This window comes from Agelaius tricolor, unplaced genomic scaffold (genome assembly GCF_023055355.1).
Source record: "Agelaius tricolor isolate 1412-34295 unplaced genomic scaffold, bAgeTri1.0.p SCAF_1, whole genome shotgun sequence".
In the NCBI taxonomy this organism is placed as follows: domain Eukaryota; kingdom Metazoa; phylum Chordata; class Aves; order Passeriformes; family Icteridae; genus Agelaius; species Agelaius tricolor.
This window is the reverse complement of record NW_027269261.1, coordinates 2,432,039-2,445,790: the sequence shown is the minus strand read 5'-3', so window position 1 is coordinate 2,445,790 and position 13,752 is coordinate 2,432,039. Positions and strand designations below refer to the sequence as shown.

Genomic DNA, 13,752 nt, shown 5'->3' with positions numbered 1-13,752 from the left:
GTGTGAATTCTCTGAAATTCCCAAATATGCCATTGGGCAGTGTCTGCTTGAGCATGTTATGAGCCAAGATGGAGCTTCTCTTGTAAAGGGAACCACAGAGAGCTGTGGCTGCCCTCCATCTTCCTGAGCCCAGGCCAGGAGTTTATGAAGACACCAAACATCTGTTCCTAGAGCAGTGCTGTGCATGTGGTGGTGGGGAGCTCTGGGTTGGAAGACAGCCAGTGACTTTTGCAAAAGCTGAAAGCATGGTGGGTTAGAGGCTTGTGAAGGGGAGGATATTGCAAAAGAGAAGTGGACAGGGTTGCTAGAGCATAAAATGGCTGTTAAAGAGAGGGAAAAAAAACCCTTTAGTAACTATAATTAAACAGTAGCTGCTTTGCTATGTCTTGCTTGTATTGTTTTTATAAACCACAGTCAACTGGGGTTTTATCATTTTAGGAGGTTCTTGCTGCCACCTTCGTCCCCAGCACATTTGAGTCCTTCTCTTCTTTCCTGGCTGGAGAGTTCTGCTTCATCAGCTGCAGTGAATGGACTGCCTGTATGTAGGTAAGGAGCCAAACACTGGTAAAGGGAGCAAAAACAACACCATGTTTATTTATCCCTGGTTTTTGTTATTTCAAATTAATTACAGGGGTGTCTATGAGGCAGGGTTGTTGACCACACAAATATAGGCCTGTTCATATTGCATATAGTCTGGGAGAAACTGTAATTGCTCTGCTAAATGTAATTTATTCTGTGGTTCCATTCAGCTATATATTTAATTTTATTTTTCCATTCTTCTTCTAGGGGCATTGGTAAACATTCTTCTAAGCAGGGATGGTAATGATGAGACAGTAATTGTCTGAGTAAATTATCCAAGTGGCCGCCTTGATTTTTTTTAACTTCCTACATTTCTGGTGTCCTCTGGCATCAGAACAGAAGTATATGCTGGTCCTAGGCTATGTAAATTAAAAGTTCTGTCTGCAGTGCAATTAAAAACATGTCAGGTCACATGGTTTCCACTTGACCAGTTACAGCAGCACTGTTTTGCAAATAAGGTTTTAACCGTGTTGCAAGTGTGAAGTCCTGAACTGACCAAGTCTGTAGTAACTGGGTCACCTGCCAGAGTTTTTGTGATGTAGGTCATGGGAATATTTGCAGAAGCAAAAGTGCTGTAATTGCATAGCTGTACCAGTATTTATGTTGACATTGAAGCTTAAAGATGCATATTTAGGAGGCAGAAACAATAACATACATAATTAAGATATGTAAAAGGAAGATAAATTCTAGTTTAAAAAAAATCCAGCAGCTAAACGACATGGATTTTTGAATTAATGTCATTATTTCAGATCTGTTTCCTAATGGGGTTTTTGCACCCCAAGAGCACAGGCATTGCCCACTGTTGGGCAAAGGGAATTAGGAGCAGTAGCATAAGAGAGCTCAGGAGCCCCAAAAATAAATCAGTGCATCACATGTGAGGGTTGGGTTGCTGTGCAGCCAAGGAGCTGTAGCCTTAGACCACCCTGCTGTGCTGTGGAGGCAGGATGAAAGATCTCTCCCCAATTTGTCCCAAAGCCCTGGCAGTTTCAAAATAAACAGGTGAAAATGGTGAAAAAGGGTAGCACCAGCAATTGCCAAGACAGCATCTGTCATGGAATGGAATGCTGTCTTGGAAAGGAACCCCAAGATCATCCTGTTCAACCTTTCTTGGCAAAAGCACAATCAAGACAAGATGGCCCAGTGCCCTCTCCAGCTGAATCTCAGAAGTGTCTAGCACTGGGGAAAAGAAAGCTGTAATTGAAGGAGGAGTTAAGGAAAGGTGGAATTAAAGCTTTCCTTGCCGCAGCAGCTTTTTCCTGGGAGCCATAGTCTCACTTGGTGGGTCAGGTAAGTTTGAAAGACTTGGGGCAGTGAAAGTATCCAGATGTGAATCAGGTCTCCCCACCAATCTCACAATTGCACCAGTCTCTCTGCAGGCTGTTTATGGGGGGGTGGAGCATAATGAATACTAATTAAGTGTGGTAGCCAGTTTTACTTTAGGCAAGTGTCTCTGCTATTACCATGTCTGAATCTCCTGGAATCAGCCAGCTACAGCATTCACTTCTCTACAGCATCCATGCCTTTGGGAATAGATTTGGTTTCTATCTCTAAAACTTTGAAGTGGTGTTAAATCTGGATTGGTTAACTCTCAGGATTTTGCTTTTATGGGGTAAGAGAAGATGGTAAGAAAAACTGAAAGAGCTGTTTTCTTTTTAAAAAGTAACAAACTTCTTTAAACCTATAGATTTGGTGTTTTATCTTTTTTTTTTTAAGCAAATGATTACGTATATGGACAGAACTGCTTTTCAAATTCAGTGGGAACGTTGGTCTCAGTTGAATTTCAGTTACGCAGATGGTTACTTATGCAGGTTTTCTTTTAATGGGAACTCAGGAAAAGGCACAGTCAGCTCTCTTTGGCTGCTTTTCTTGGAGATGAGATCTGGAGATAGTGCACAGAGACTAAAGCTCTGGGCTTTGCACATGTAAATCTTGACCCTGTTGTTCTGGGAGAAGCACTAGGCCAGGACTACAGGAGCAGTGGGGGGTAGCAGGATTTGTGTGCCCACTGAGGAAATTTGTCACCGCGAGGGGACATTTTATTGAGACACCACAAAGCCGAGGGTGTTACTCACCATCCCTGAGACAATGGCATCAAGGCCCCGAAGGGACAAGCTGCTGTGACAAGCAGGAGTCAAGCCAATGAAGCTGTAATCACAGATTTTATTCCAAATGCCCTCCATTCCTTACGTTCTACTCTTTTGATACTGGTGCCTGTAATGTTTATCTTAGAATCCCTGGGTCTGGTGCAATGAAAGATTTAGGTGGCAGGTACCTGTCTCAGCCTTTGGGAACAGAGAACTGAGCAGGTTGAGTTCCAGCACTGCTGATTTGACCTGCAGCCCGGGGTATCGTTGGAGACTGATCAGAAGTGGAGCTGGGACATCCTTGACTTCAATAATTTGTCTTTTTTACATCTGCCTGTTAAGAAACCTTTCCATGAAGCAGTTGCCTTTTCTTTATATTCAGCTTTATATATGACATTACCTTCATTAAACTCTGGCCCTTGTCCTAATTAATCCTTTTGGCCACTGGCTGCTCTCTGTCAGCTCTTTCTTGGGTTAGGCCTTCTCCTTCCTCTGGTTCCTGCACGTACTTGCCAGAAGCAGCTTGTGGTGTCTGTTTTGTTTCCATTCAACAGGCTGTGTCTAGAGCTGTTATTTCCACTGCACAGAGCAAAAAATCAGTTCAGTTCCTTTTTTTTTTTTTTTTTTGATTTGTATTGCACAAGAGGTCTCTTGAAGAAGTAATCTTCTTCTTGGCTTGGTGTTCTTTTTCATTAAAAAAAAAATCAGATTGATATGTGTATTCTTTACTTGCACACAAGTAAGGTACATGGAGTGTTTTTTTCAGGCATCTGAAACTGTTCTGAGTCTCATGGTGCCTGACACATTTACTATACTTAAGGCTCAGTATTTCAGATTGAAAACCCAGAGGCTGTTCTTTGGATTTGATCTGTTTTTGACAATATTAAGGCTCACAAGTGAAAATCCTGTGCAGGTGAATGAGTATTTATCAAACTCGTTGTTGTATGAGAGGTTAACCACAACATTGATTAGAAAAGCGACGTCACACTTTCCCCAGATGTCCTAAAAGCAAAATTGACAAGTCATGTAGCAACTGCCAAATGAACAAGACAATGAAACAGCAAAACTCATCACTGTTCTGGGTGAGAAATCAAGGGCTTTCAACCCTGTCATTCAGAAAGCTCACACTAATAATGGTAGCCCTACTAAGATACAGGCCTCGTTAATAAGTCTGAATTATTTTGTTGCAGGATGGCAGCAAGCTGGATGCACAGGCACAGACAGCCGTGGATGAGCAGCCTGGTTGTGGCTTACTCCGAGTTTATTGTGGCCAGCTGCTGCCAGTGAGGCTTTGCATGCTGAGGTGGCACCTGTGACACACAGCCCCGGGCAATCTGTGAGAAAGGGCTCATGCAGCGCCAGATAAGGTGTGTAATGGCTAATTTACAAACGGCAGGTTTGCTTTGCATCCGTAGGAGGACTTGATGTGTAAACTTGTCCCAGAAGGTGTTATGTGTTTACCTTTGGCCTGAAGAATGATGCCACTTTCTGTCATTCCTGGGTGTAATCCTTTAACTGCTCAAATCAGAGCTACAGAGTCATTGGGCTAGAGGGTGAGAATCAAGGTGTGAGACTTCCAATTAAGAGGAGCTGTATCAGGTGGGGCTGTACTGAAACGAGGTACCTTTTTCACCTCCTGAAGGTGGCCTTGTCACTCTCTGCAGCTCCCTGAAAGGAAAATGTGCCCGGGTGTGGGTCGGGCTCTTCTCCTGGGGATAGGACAGGAGGACACAGTCTTAAGCAGCACCCAGGGGTGTTTGTGTTGGGCATTATGAAGAATTTCTTCCCTGAAAGGGTGATTAGATACTGAATTTGGCTTCTGAGGAAGGTGGTGGTGGATTCATCAATCCTGGAGATGCTCAAGGAACGACGGCATGTGGCACTCACTGCCATGGTCTGCTTGACAAGGTAACGTTCAGTCAGAGATTGGATTCCGATCTCAAAGGTCTTTTCCAACCTAATTGATTCTGATTACTGGCTGAGAATACAGTCTTCTGAGATTCTTGAAGCTCAAGGTGATGTTAAAAAGCTTAAACTCCTTGTGAGCCCTGAGGAAAAAGGGAAGTCCTGTAATAAAAACCTGGATGATTGATTGTTATCCTTTGTAGTGGCCCCAGTGCACGATGACTGGCTGGAGTGTGCTGGAGTTCTGGGGAGCAGCAGAATTACTTTAGGCATACATTGCCTGTATATTTTTATGCAGTTTTCATTGTAAACTAAGGTACTCGTAACAGCTTGCTGCTGCCAAAGGGACAATTCCTATCCTTCCTTCTGCCTCCTTGTGCTTTGTGGCTTCCCTTTGAAAGCAACCACAGTGATCTGGCTTATAGGGGTAATCTATTTTGAAAAAAAAAAAATCATTCTGGGCAGAAAAAGGTGGTTTTCTGCTGACTTTGCTCCTTCTGCTCAGCTTGAGCTCATCTCTTTTTTAAAAGTCCTCTCCCTACAGCTCTACTGCATCAGATAAATCCTGACTGTGGCATAAGGAAGGAGTTTGCAGTTTAGTGACCACTTCAGAGGTCACTAATCAACTACTGTGTTCTATGTAGCACAGTGGAAAATGAAAACACTACTCCATCTTTTTCTTTGCCTGCCAACAAACATTTAAATATTTCTCTGTTAAATAATGCAACTCCCAAACCCTGGTATGTGTTTACAGCACTGGGATGAGTAGAAGGGAATAGGAAACATTTGAGAGGGCTGGGAGAGAAAGTGTCTGACAAGTTCTGCTCTGAGTACTAACTCTGGAAAAGGAGGAGTGTGAATTAGACATTTCAGGGAGACTTATCAATTTCTCAGGCTAAAAATACAGTGTTGTGCTACAGTTCCATGACGTGAGCACTCCGTCAGGAAGCAGGCACCTCTGCCCAAATTTGTCTTCCAGAGACTTGTTCTGGCCTTGGTGCCACCACATTCCTTCCTGCTGGCAGCTCATTTCTGACTGCACATGGAACTGGCTCCAGCAGAAAAACTGAGCCAGCAGGAAAAAACCAATCATCTTGTTTCCTCCAGGTAAGTGTTATGCATGCCTCCTGTGTTTCCAAAGGAGTGCTTGGAACAGTGTAGGAATGCACAGGAGTGAGTTACCTGGATATGGATGGAGACAGAGAGGGGACACTCTCTGACAAGAGAGTCTGTCAGGGGGGACACTTCTTCTGGCACTACCCCAGTGCTCATTTAACTATCATTGTTTTGTGCTTGGCACTTTCATGTAATGAGTTGTCATCCCCTGAAGAAGTTGCATCATGAGTGAATAAGGCAGAAGTGTGGGAGCAAGGAAGTATCTTCTCTGATTTTTATTGGGGAAATTGAGGCTTAGAGAATTAAACAACTTGCCTAAGAGTAGAAAGGCTGACTTGCCAAGAGCTGAATTCCAGTCTCCTGAATCACAGCCTTGTGCCTTATCCACAAGACCTACCTTTCTCTATTAGCATTTCCTTTCTCTCCACCCTGTTTTGAGGGAGGCACAGTAGCATTGTTCTAATGTCAAACAAACTCGAAGTATGGTACAGGAACGCTTCCAGCAGAGTGACTTGAACAACCTTTGAGTTTATCATTAATCTGGAAGCCATGAGTTTTTGAGAATGGCTTCTGCACTGGAGCCTTCCTCAGGACCAATAAGCACAAAAGGTCTGACAGTGTTTAAGTAAGACGCCTTTGAGATTAAAAAATATATTTCTGACAGCAAAAAGTTTCTTAAGGCACAGAGGAGTGGAAATTTCTAATCTGGCAGTAGGTGAGGCTTGAGATAGAGTGGACAAGAAAACAGCACTTAACTTTGTTCCTTAAGGAAAGAAGAGAATGATTTTATTAATACTATTCTTGCTCCTAGTGATGCACCTTATTAGGAGAGCCATATGCTGAAAGTACCTTAGTGTCTGCTTAACCAGGCCAGTGACAAGGGCCTTATCTTTGATTGAAGTCAGATAGCTGGGAACAGGAAATAAAGACTTGATGGTTTGCCTGTGCTGCTCTCCTGTCATAGCCAGCTTCATTGGGCAATGCCTGTGCTAAGTACCACTGAAGAGCCATTGTCCTAGGCTTGGCAAATACCATGTCAAACACTCAGTGCTCTGCTGTAGGAGGTTTTAGTGCTGGCTTTTTATCCCTCCACTCTAGCCTTGCTTGCCCCATGAGAAGCTCCCTGCCAGAACAGGGAGCTTTACTCCTTGTAGCAATGTAGGTGTTAAATGTGCTAGAGCAGCAGCCAGTGAAAAGCAGGAGGGTAGGACTTGTCTTTGGACTTGATAACTGGAGAGAAATGGGATCTTAAAACATTTGCTTTAACTGGAAGACAGGAAGTGAAGCACTGGATCAGACTGGCCTAAGAATTCTGGTATCTGGCCCCTGGCTATAGCCAAGTCGGCTGACAAAAATAATAGTGAAGCACCTGGCTGTTGTTATGCAATGCTGCAGGAGGGGAATTCCGTCCTGCTTTTTGCAGGGATCTGCATATACCCAAAGCTATGACATGTTCTTACACTTCGTGGCAGCTGCTGACGAGGTTTCTGTGATTGCCAGAGCTGTAGTGCAATCCTCTAGTTCACCTCACTCTCCCGGGATAATCCCCGGGCCAGGGATTCCAATGGCAGCAGAGCAGAGTTGCATACAGGCCAGTCAGGAATAGAGGAATATCCACATGCTTGCACAACTTTGAGTAAGGCCTCTTCATTTGCTTAGGTTTTTGCCTTTTTCTTGGGAAGGCTTCTTGGTTTCCATAGAATGTTTTATAAAAACAGCTATGCTGGTCTTAGACTAAAAGCTCCTTTTGTCCCACTGTTGTGCTTTTCCCTGACCATTGGCTTATGGCTACTGCTAGAGAAAAACCATCAAGAAAACATCTCCTTTCCATGCTGTCCTTCCTCCAGTCACTTTGTTGAGGATCCTCCTGAGCCAGATCTAGTCTCTGTGTATTCTGATGATGGGAGCTGATAGATTTTAACACAATTAAACTCTTCACAGGGTTGGTTGTTTATCACAAATTGTTTTCACTTGAAGAAAGAGAGATAAAGCTTTTGGGATGCTATAAGTGCAATCCATTCATATTTTTTCTTTAGAATAAAATCAAGGAGCAGTTTGTTCCAAAGACCCTGCTGTGTATGTGAGATACCACCCCAATTTCAAACGTGCAATCTTAAGGATTATCTTTGAGTAGCCTGTTCCTGCAAGCCCTAAGAGGTAGAGTTCAAAAGAGCTGGGGAAAAGTAGGGAATGTTTACTATGTTTTAGTAATAACACAGTATTTGTATTGGCTGGAATACTGCCCTTAATTTCACGTCAGTTTGGATTGTGTGCCCTACGCTAACACTTTCCTTCTGAAGAAATCAGGGGATACTTCTGTTCTGAGCCACAGTCTCCCTGGTCTGTGTTTACTCAGTAGTGTCATGGGCTGCAGAAATAGCTGGAAACCAGGTATATAAACTGTATTTAGGGAAGCAACTAAATTAATTCCTTCTGAGATGTCAGAGTTTTTACTATCAGAGATTTGGAAAACCAGCCTGAAGATAAGTAAGGGAAAGTGTTTAGTTTAACTTTACATCTAAACTCAAAACTCACATCTACAGCTTCAGCTATCCCACAGGAGTTGCACCCCTTTCCTTTTAAAAATCCTGTCCCGCTCACTCCTGTGATCTGCAGGGATGCCCTCAAATTGGGAGCATTTCTCTGGCTGTTCAGCCCTGTGAATAAAGATTTGTACAAAACTTCCCCCAGCAGGTGATCAATATAAAAACTGAAGTATCTTCTAACACGAGGTGTTGATGAGCTGATTGTTTGGATGGGGTGCTTAGCACAGAGAATTCAGGTTGTGCACTTCTCCTATTTGCTGCCTTTGTTGTAGAGCAGAACAATTTTATTTGTAGTCTCTTTGTCAGTTTGTGCTTTGTGGTCACATATGCTTGTGTAGGTAAAGTCTGAGTTTGATTTAAAATATTAGACCTGCTTTATTGTACATTATCAATCATAGGGAATCCAAGAAATCCCTGAAGATGTAAAAATTTAGTCTGAATATCTTACACTTCTAGGGCATTGCTGGTTTATATATTTTGTGCTGTTTTGTTTTGGCTTTTTTGTGGGAAAGAAAATAAGAAATTACATTCTTCTGGCAAGAAACTAACCCACAGCAATAGAATTATTTTATTATAACATCTGAGTAGTGTAGTTTTTCTTCTCTTCATCTAAGGCTAATGTCACAGACATTTTGATTATCCTGTGTTCTCCCTAGGATTCTTCTATTCCAATTTCAGTTATAAGTTTGACAGGGGTGCAACAATCCTACCATGTGACAAACCATGAATCTTTAATAAAGAAAATTTTGCTTGTGGGGTGGAGAAAGATAATTTTTGTTTATAGGAAATATGAGGATAGCTGAGCCAAAACTAAGGTTATAAAGAAAAGTCCTGTTGAGATGGAGTACAGAGCAGGAAGAATAATAAGCATTTGGCAGCCTCTCTGCTTAGTTACATGGATTGGTGTATGAATTTGCAGATTATAGAACAGCATTTTCAGCTGTGCTTCATTTCTAACCTTAGCTTTAGAAATAGGATAGTGGGGAAAAAAGCAAAAAGCTATCGGTTTTGTACATCACTTGAGTGTTCTTTCAGGCTTTTCTTGTTGTTTTATTAATCTTTCTTTTTCAGGGATACTAATTGATTTAACTAATAAATGGGACAGTTTATTCCACTCCCAGATTAAAGATTTAAGAAAAAAAAATCACATTTTATTGTTAACTAAGCAGTCTGACACCACAGCTAGGTGTGGCCTTCCTGTTCCCTTTGTGTTCCTCTTTTTTTAGGTGTTTTTTAATTTGCCCCCATATTTGTTTGTTTGTTACTGACCTCTCCACCTGCTCCAAACACGGGGCTGTTCCCAGTGTGCAGCTCCTTGGCTTCCCCTCGCTGTGTGGGGGCCAAGCTGTGAGATGCAGGATCTGGGATGCTCCGGAGGTTTGGTAGATTTAGAGTGGATCGTTGTGACTGAATGGGCTTGTTGGTGATTATTTCTTACCTTCCCTGCAGTCTTGGTCTGTCCCTAGTACATACAGCTTACTTATTGAATCAGAGGGGGCTGGAAGGGGCATTCAAAGCCTGTCTCATTCCGACCCCCTGCTTTGGGCAGGAACATTTTCCCCTAAATCAGGCTGCCCCAAGCCCCATCCAGCCTGGTCCGGAGCACTTCCAAGGATGGGGCATCCCCAGTTTCTCTGGCTAGGCTTGTTCCACTGCCTCACCACCCTCACAGTAAAGAATTCCTTATCAGTATCTAACGTAACCCTGCCCTCTGCCAGTTTAAAGCCATTCCTCCTTGCCCTGTCGCTACCGGCCTTGGTAAAAGTCTATCCATGTCTGTCTTATAAACCTCATGGGGGGCTTGGGTAGGCGCTGGAAGGTTTCAGTACAGTCGTGCCTGGAGCTTTCCCTTCCCTGGGCTGACCACCGGGCTCCGTGCGACCGAGAAAAAGATGGATAAGGAGAGCGCTTGGTCTGGCGGCGGTGTCGGGGCGATGCCCCCGGAACGAAACAGCTCTCGCTATCCCTGCCCTGCTCTGGAACCAGAGCAGCTGAACTTTGCCTTCGTACTTCTGGCTGCCGGGCAGGGCAGGACCGGAGCACAGCCGTGTGCCTGCTCTCCTCGCGGAGCTCCGTCCCGGAGCGGGTTCCGCGGGGATCGATTCCCCGGTGCCCGCCGGCGCGGGGCGGGGCGAGGGGCGGCTCCGCAGCACAGCGCGCACGTCCGCCCGCCCGCCCCACGGGAAATTCCCCCTGAAAAGGGCGGCGAGCCCGGCAGCCGCGGCCGTGCGAGTGTCCCTGCGAGGTGTGCGGGCCCGGGCCGGAGCCCCGCGGCGAGAGGCCGGAGCGGAGCTGTCAGCATGGCCGGTGAGCAGCGGCGGGGCCGGGCCGGGCCGGGCTGGGCTGGGCGAGGGGCTCCGAGCGCTGCCCGCCCTCGCTGGTGGCGGCGGGTGTTGACTCTGCGAGGCCGGAGCGGCGTTTCGGATGAGGTCTTGCGAGGCTGTTCCGTTTCAAATGGATCTTTTAGGTCTTAAAGTTGTGCGGCAGGAGCGTTTAGGTGTTAAATAAGCGCGGGGGTCCCTGTCTGGGACGGAGACAACAGGCTGGAGGTTGGGTCGTGATCATCAGGATCCCGCTCACATAAGAACTAGGCTGTGAGAATGCAAATGAATGAGAAATAGTGATGGCACAAATGGAAAGTAATGCAGATAAGGGATCGTGCTCTGAATAATTGCAACAAAATGCACAATTAAGTTTCTAGAGGCTTGTCATCGTTTCGGGAGGCATCTCTCTGGTATCTTTCTTAGGGTTAAAATAAAAACCCCTAAATTTAAAACTAGGCTATACTAATTAGAATAGTATTTCTAGGCAAATCTGCTTTTCAGAACATGAGTGTGTGTTCTGTTCCCACTTAGGAAGGTTTGAACTTTCACTCCTGATAAATGTATAGGTGTGCTAACTATCAACGCGGAGAGGAAACAGCCGGGCTTGTGCTTTAAACGTTCGTATTTTAAAGTCACAACAATGAAGCAGGAGAGAGCAGTTTCGGGTTGTTTTTTTTCTTCGTGTCTTTATGTATTTTCAGTGTAATTAGGAACCAGATAAGGAATTTTTTCAGCGGGGGAAGTTTATAACTTCCTGGTACTAGCTAGCTTTTGTCGTTTTTTTTTTTGTTTTTTTTTTTTTTCCTTTTCGTTGCCGTTTTGTAATGTAACACGATAGTAAAGAGGAAGTTCACGAGCGTTGTTTGGTCTCTGTTAGAATTTGTGCAGTTTATAGAGCCGTAGGTAGATTACTGCTTTTTCAAATCAAATCGTGTTACGTTTCCAGTTGCTTTTGCTTAAATTGGGTGGGGTGTGCTGTGACAAAGCTTTGCCATCCTCCCGCTTTGCCTGAAGTGTTGCAGAAGGTTACAAGTGGATAGATTCTTGCTTTTTAGAAATGACAGACTTCGTGCCACCAGGGATTTGTTCAGAGCGGTGACATCAGAGTTCAAGAGCGACACTTCTCCCATCTGTGTCTCAGTGCGGGCACCTCGGGCCGGAGGGTTTCTGGTGATACTTTCACATCTTCCACAAATACCCACAGCTGCTCTGCTTTCACACGCAGGTGTTGATGGAGAGTCTGTTCGCTCTTGGCCCTGCAAGAAAATGACAAATTGGGCAGTTCCTCCAGAGCCTGCTTGCTTGGAGCAAAGGGATGAGACAGAACTCTTGATCGGGTTGTCACTTTGCTTGGTGGCAGTGTGTCACACTTCCTCCCTCGTGAAACAGGCTTTGTTAAACTTCAGACTCTCACAGGTCTCTTGTCATGGAGAGGTCTGATGGAAGTCTGTTCCGAGTTTTAGGGATTGTCCTTTTGTTCCTCTTTGTATTGCTCAAAATGTGAGAATAAAACACCCTTCAGTTCTTGAATGAGCATAACTGGCTGAACTCTCACAGCTGTCACTGCTTCTACCTCTTTTCCTTGCTGAACTCTCAGAGCTGTCATTGCTTTTGCCTCTTTTCCTTGCATATGTAATTGGGACACTTGATCTCCTATATTCTCTTTAAAATTGTTCAGTGTTGTATTCAGGGCAGGAGGGGGAAAAAGCAATTCAATAACAACAAGAATGACAGGCAGGTTATAATGTGCAGCACAATGTTTCTATTGCTAGCATGTGTATAGGCAATTAGAATTAATTACAATGACAAATTAAACTCTTAAGAACTTAGATGAAGGATTAGCTAGATTTTTTTTCTTCCATTTCAAATGGTTTATGGAGTAGTTGTGGACAGGCAGGTAATAAATAGGAATAGCTGTGTGTTTCTCCTCTAGAATTAGTGAGAGTTTGGGTTTTGGTGTATCTCACCTCTGTTTGACACACAAAGTGAGACCTGAGGAGGGCAGGTCTGTAGTGGCTGTGTGGGAGCTAACAGACCTCTGTGTGTGTGTGAGAGCAGATTGTGACACAGTTAAGCTGTGCCACTTCCCAAGCACATTGCTGATTTACAGAAATAGGGAACACCGGGCACTTGGCTGCAGAGTGCTGGTAATACCTGTCACTCTCACAAACACTTCTGTGTGTTTCCTCTCTGCACAAAACATGATGACACTGATAATCACAGCAGAGATGATAACGTGGTTCTTGAACAGAGAGAGAGGCAGCCAAGACAAAATGAAGTTTAATGTTTAATCTCTGGAGGCTGCTGCATCACCGAGCTTTACTTTCCCACAAACACACCTGCTGCTGAGCGGTGGGTTTACCTTCAATGACATTTGTTTCAACCACAGCCCTATAAAGATCACTGAGCCCAGAGCCTTAAAATAAAGGGCTCTTGAGAGGTGAGAAAATAGCCCTCTCAAGCAGAGTGTTGCTAGAACATGAAGGGAAATTGTTGGTTAAAGCAGCAAGAGTTAAAGACCTCAAGTGATTGCGCTCTTGTAGCGAGTGGCGAGGCTCTGGCTGGTTCTGACAAATACACAATGTCTGTGGGTGTCCTGCATGTCTGCTTGGCAGCTATGTAAGCATGAGAGTCTCCCAGATTAGTGCCAGATTAGGAGGCACTTTCCTGTAATGTGGTCGTTTTAACTTGTAACACAGATTTTTAATTTAGTATATGGATACGTGTCTGTGTTTGTGCTGATCAGTGCAATAGCATTGAAGTAAGTTGAAGTGTGGAAGTTAAAATAGCCATACACAGATGCATGAGCATGGTTTTGTGAGAAGCCCAGACTTCTGCTCTCTCTGAAACCAGCTTTACGTCATTTCTAGGCTTTTTTGTTATCAATGCCTGCCTTCCCCTTCCCTTTTGCTTGTTTTCCAGAAAGAGAAAATATGCAAAGCTCATCTGAAGGAGAGTTAGGTAAAGAGCTGGAAGTATCTAGAAAAGGGGCTATCCCCCTGAGGAACCTAGACTAGACTAGTGGCTGATGTGTGTTTAATGTGACGGCTCATGCCTGGTGATCAGCAAGTTACTTAAAATCTACCTGATGGGAGGTGATCAGTTTAGAAACTGCTGCATTTTGACTGACTGTTGGAAAGGTCTGTAAAGAGTCCTGAACTACAATTCCCAAAGGTTCTGACCCCAAACACAGTCTCA

General features: G+C 44.3%; 2 protein-coding genes across 2 annotated transcripts in view; both read left to right on the top strand.

Moving 5' to 3' along the window:
- The window catches only part of PAPOLG (poly(A) polymerase gamma), a 29,586-nt gene extending 23,909 nt beyond the window's left edge, over positions 1-5,677 (top strand). Inside the window, exons 24-26 of the mRNA XM_071443727.1 lie at positions 439-546; positions 3,854-4,030; positions 5,548-5,677. The gene's annotated coding sequence lies outside the window, so the exon portion shown is untranslated. The remainder of the gene's footprint in view (positions 1-438; positions 547-3,853; positions 4,031-5,547) is intronic.
- A 4,700-nt stretch (positions 5,678-10,377) lies between these two features.
- Positions 10,378-13,752, top strand: part of REL (REL proto-oncogene, NF-kB subunit) — a 29,138-nt gene continuing 25,763 nt past the window's right edge. The window contains exon 1 of the mRNA XM_071443836.1: positions 10,378-10,537. Within this exon, the coding sequence (XP_071299937.1) occupies positions 10,531-10,537 (7 nt within the window). The 5' untranslated portion in view covers positions 10,378-10,530. The remainder of the gene's footprint in view (positions 10,538-13,752) is intronic.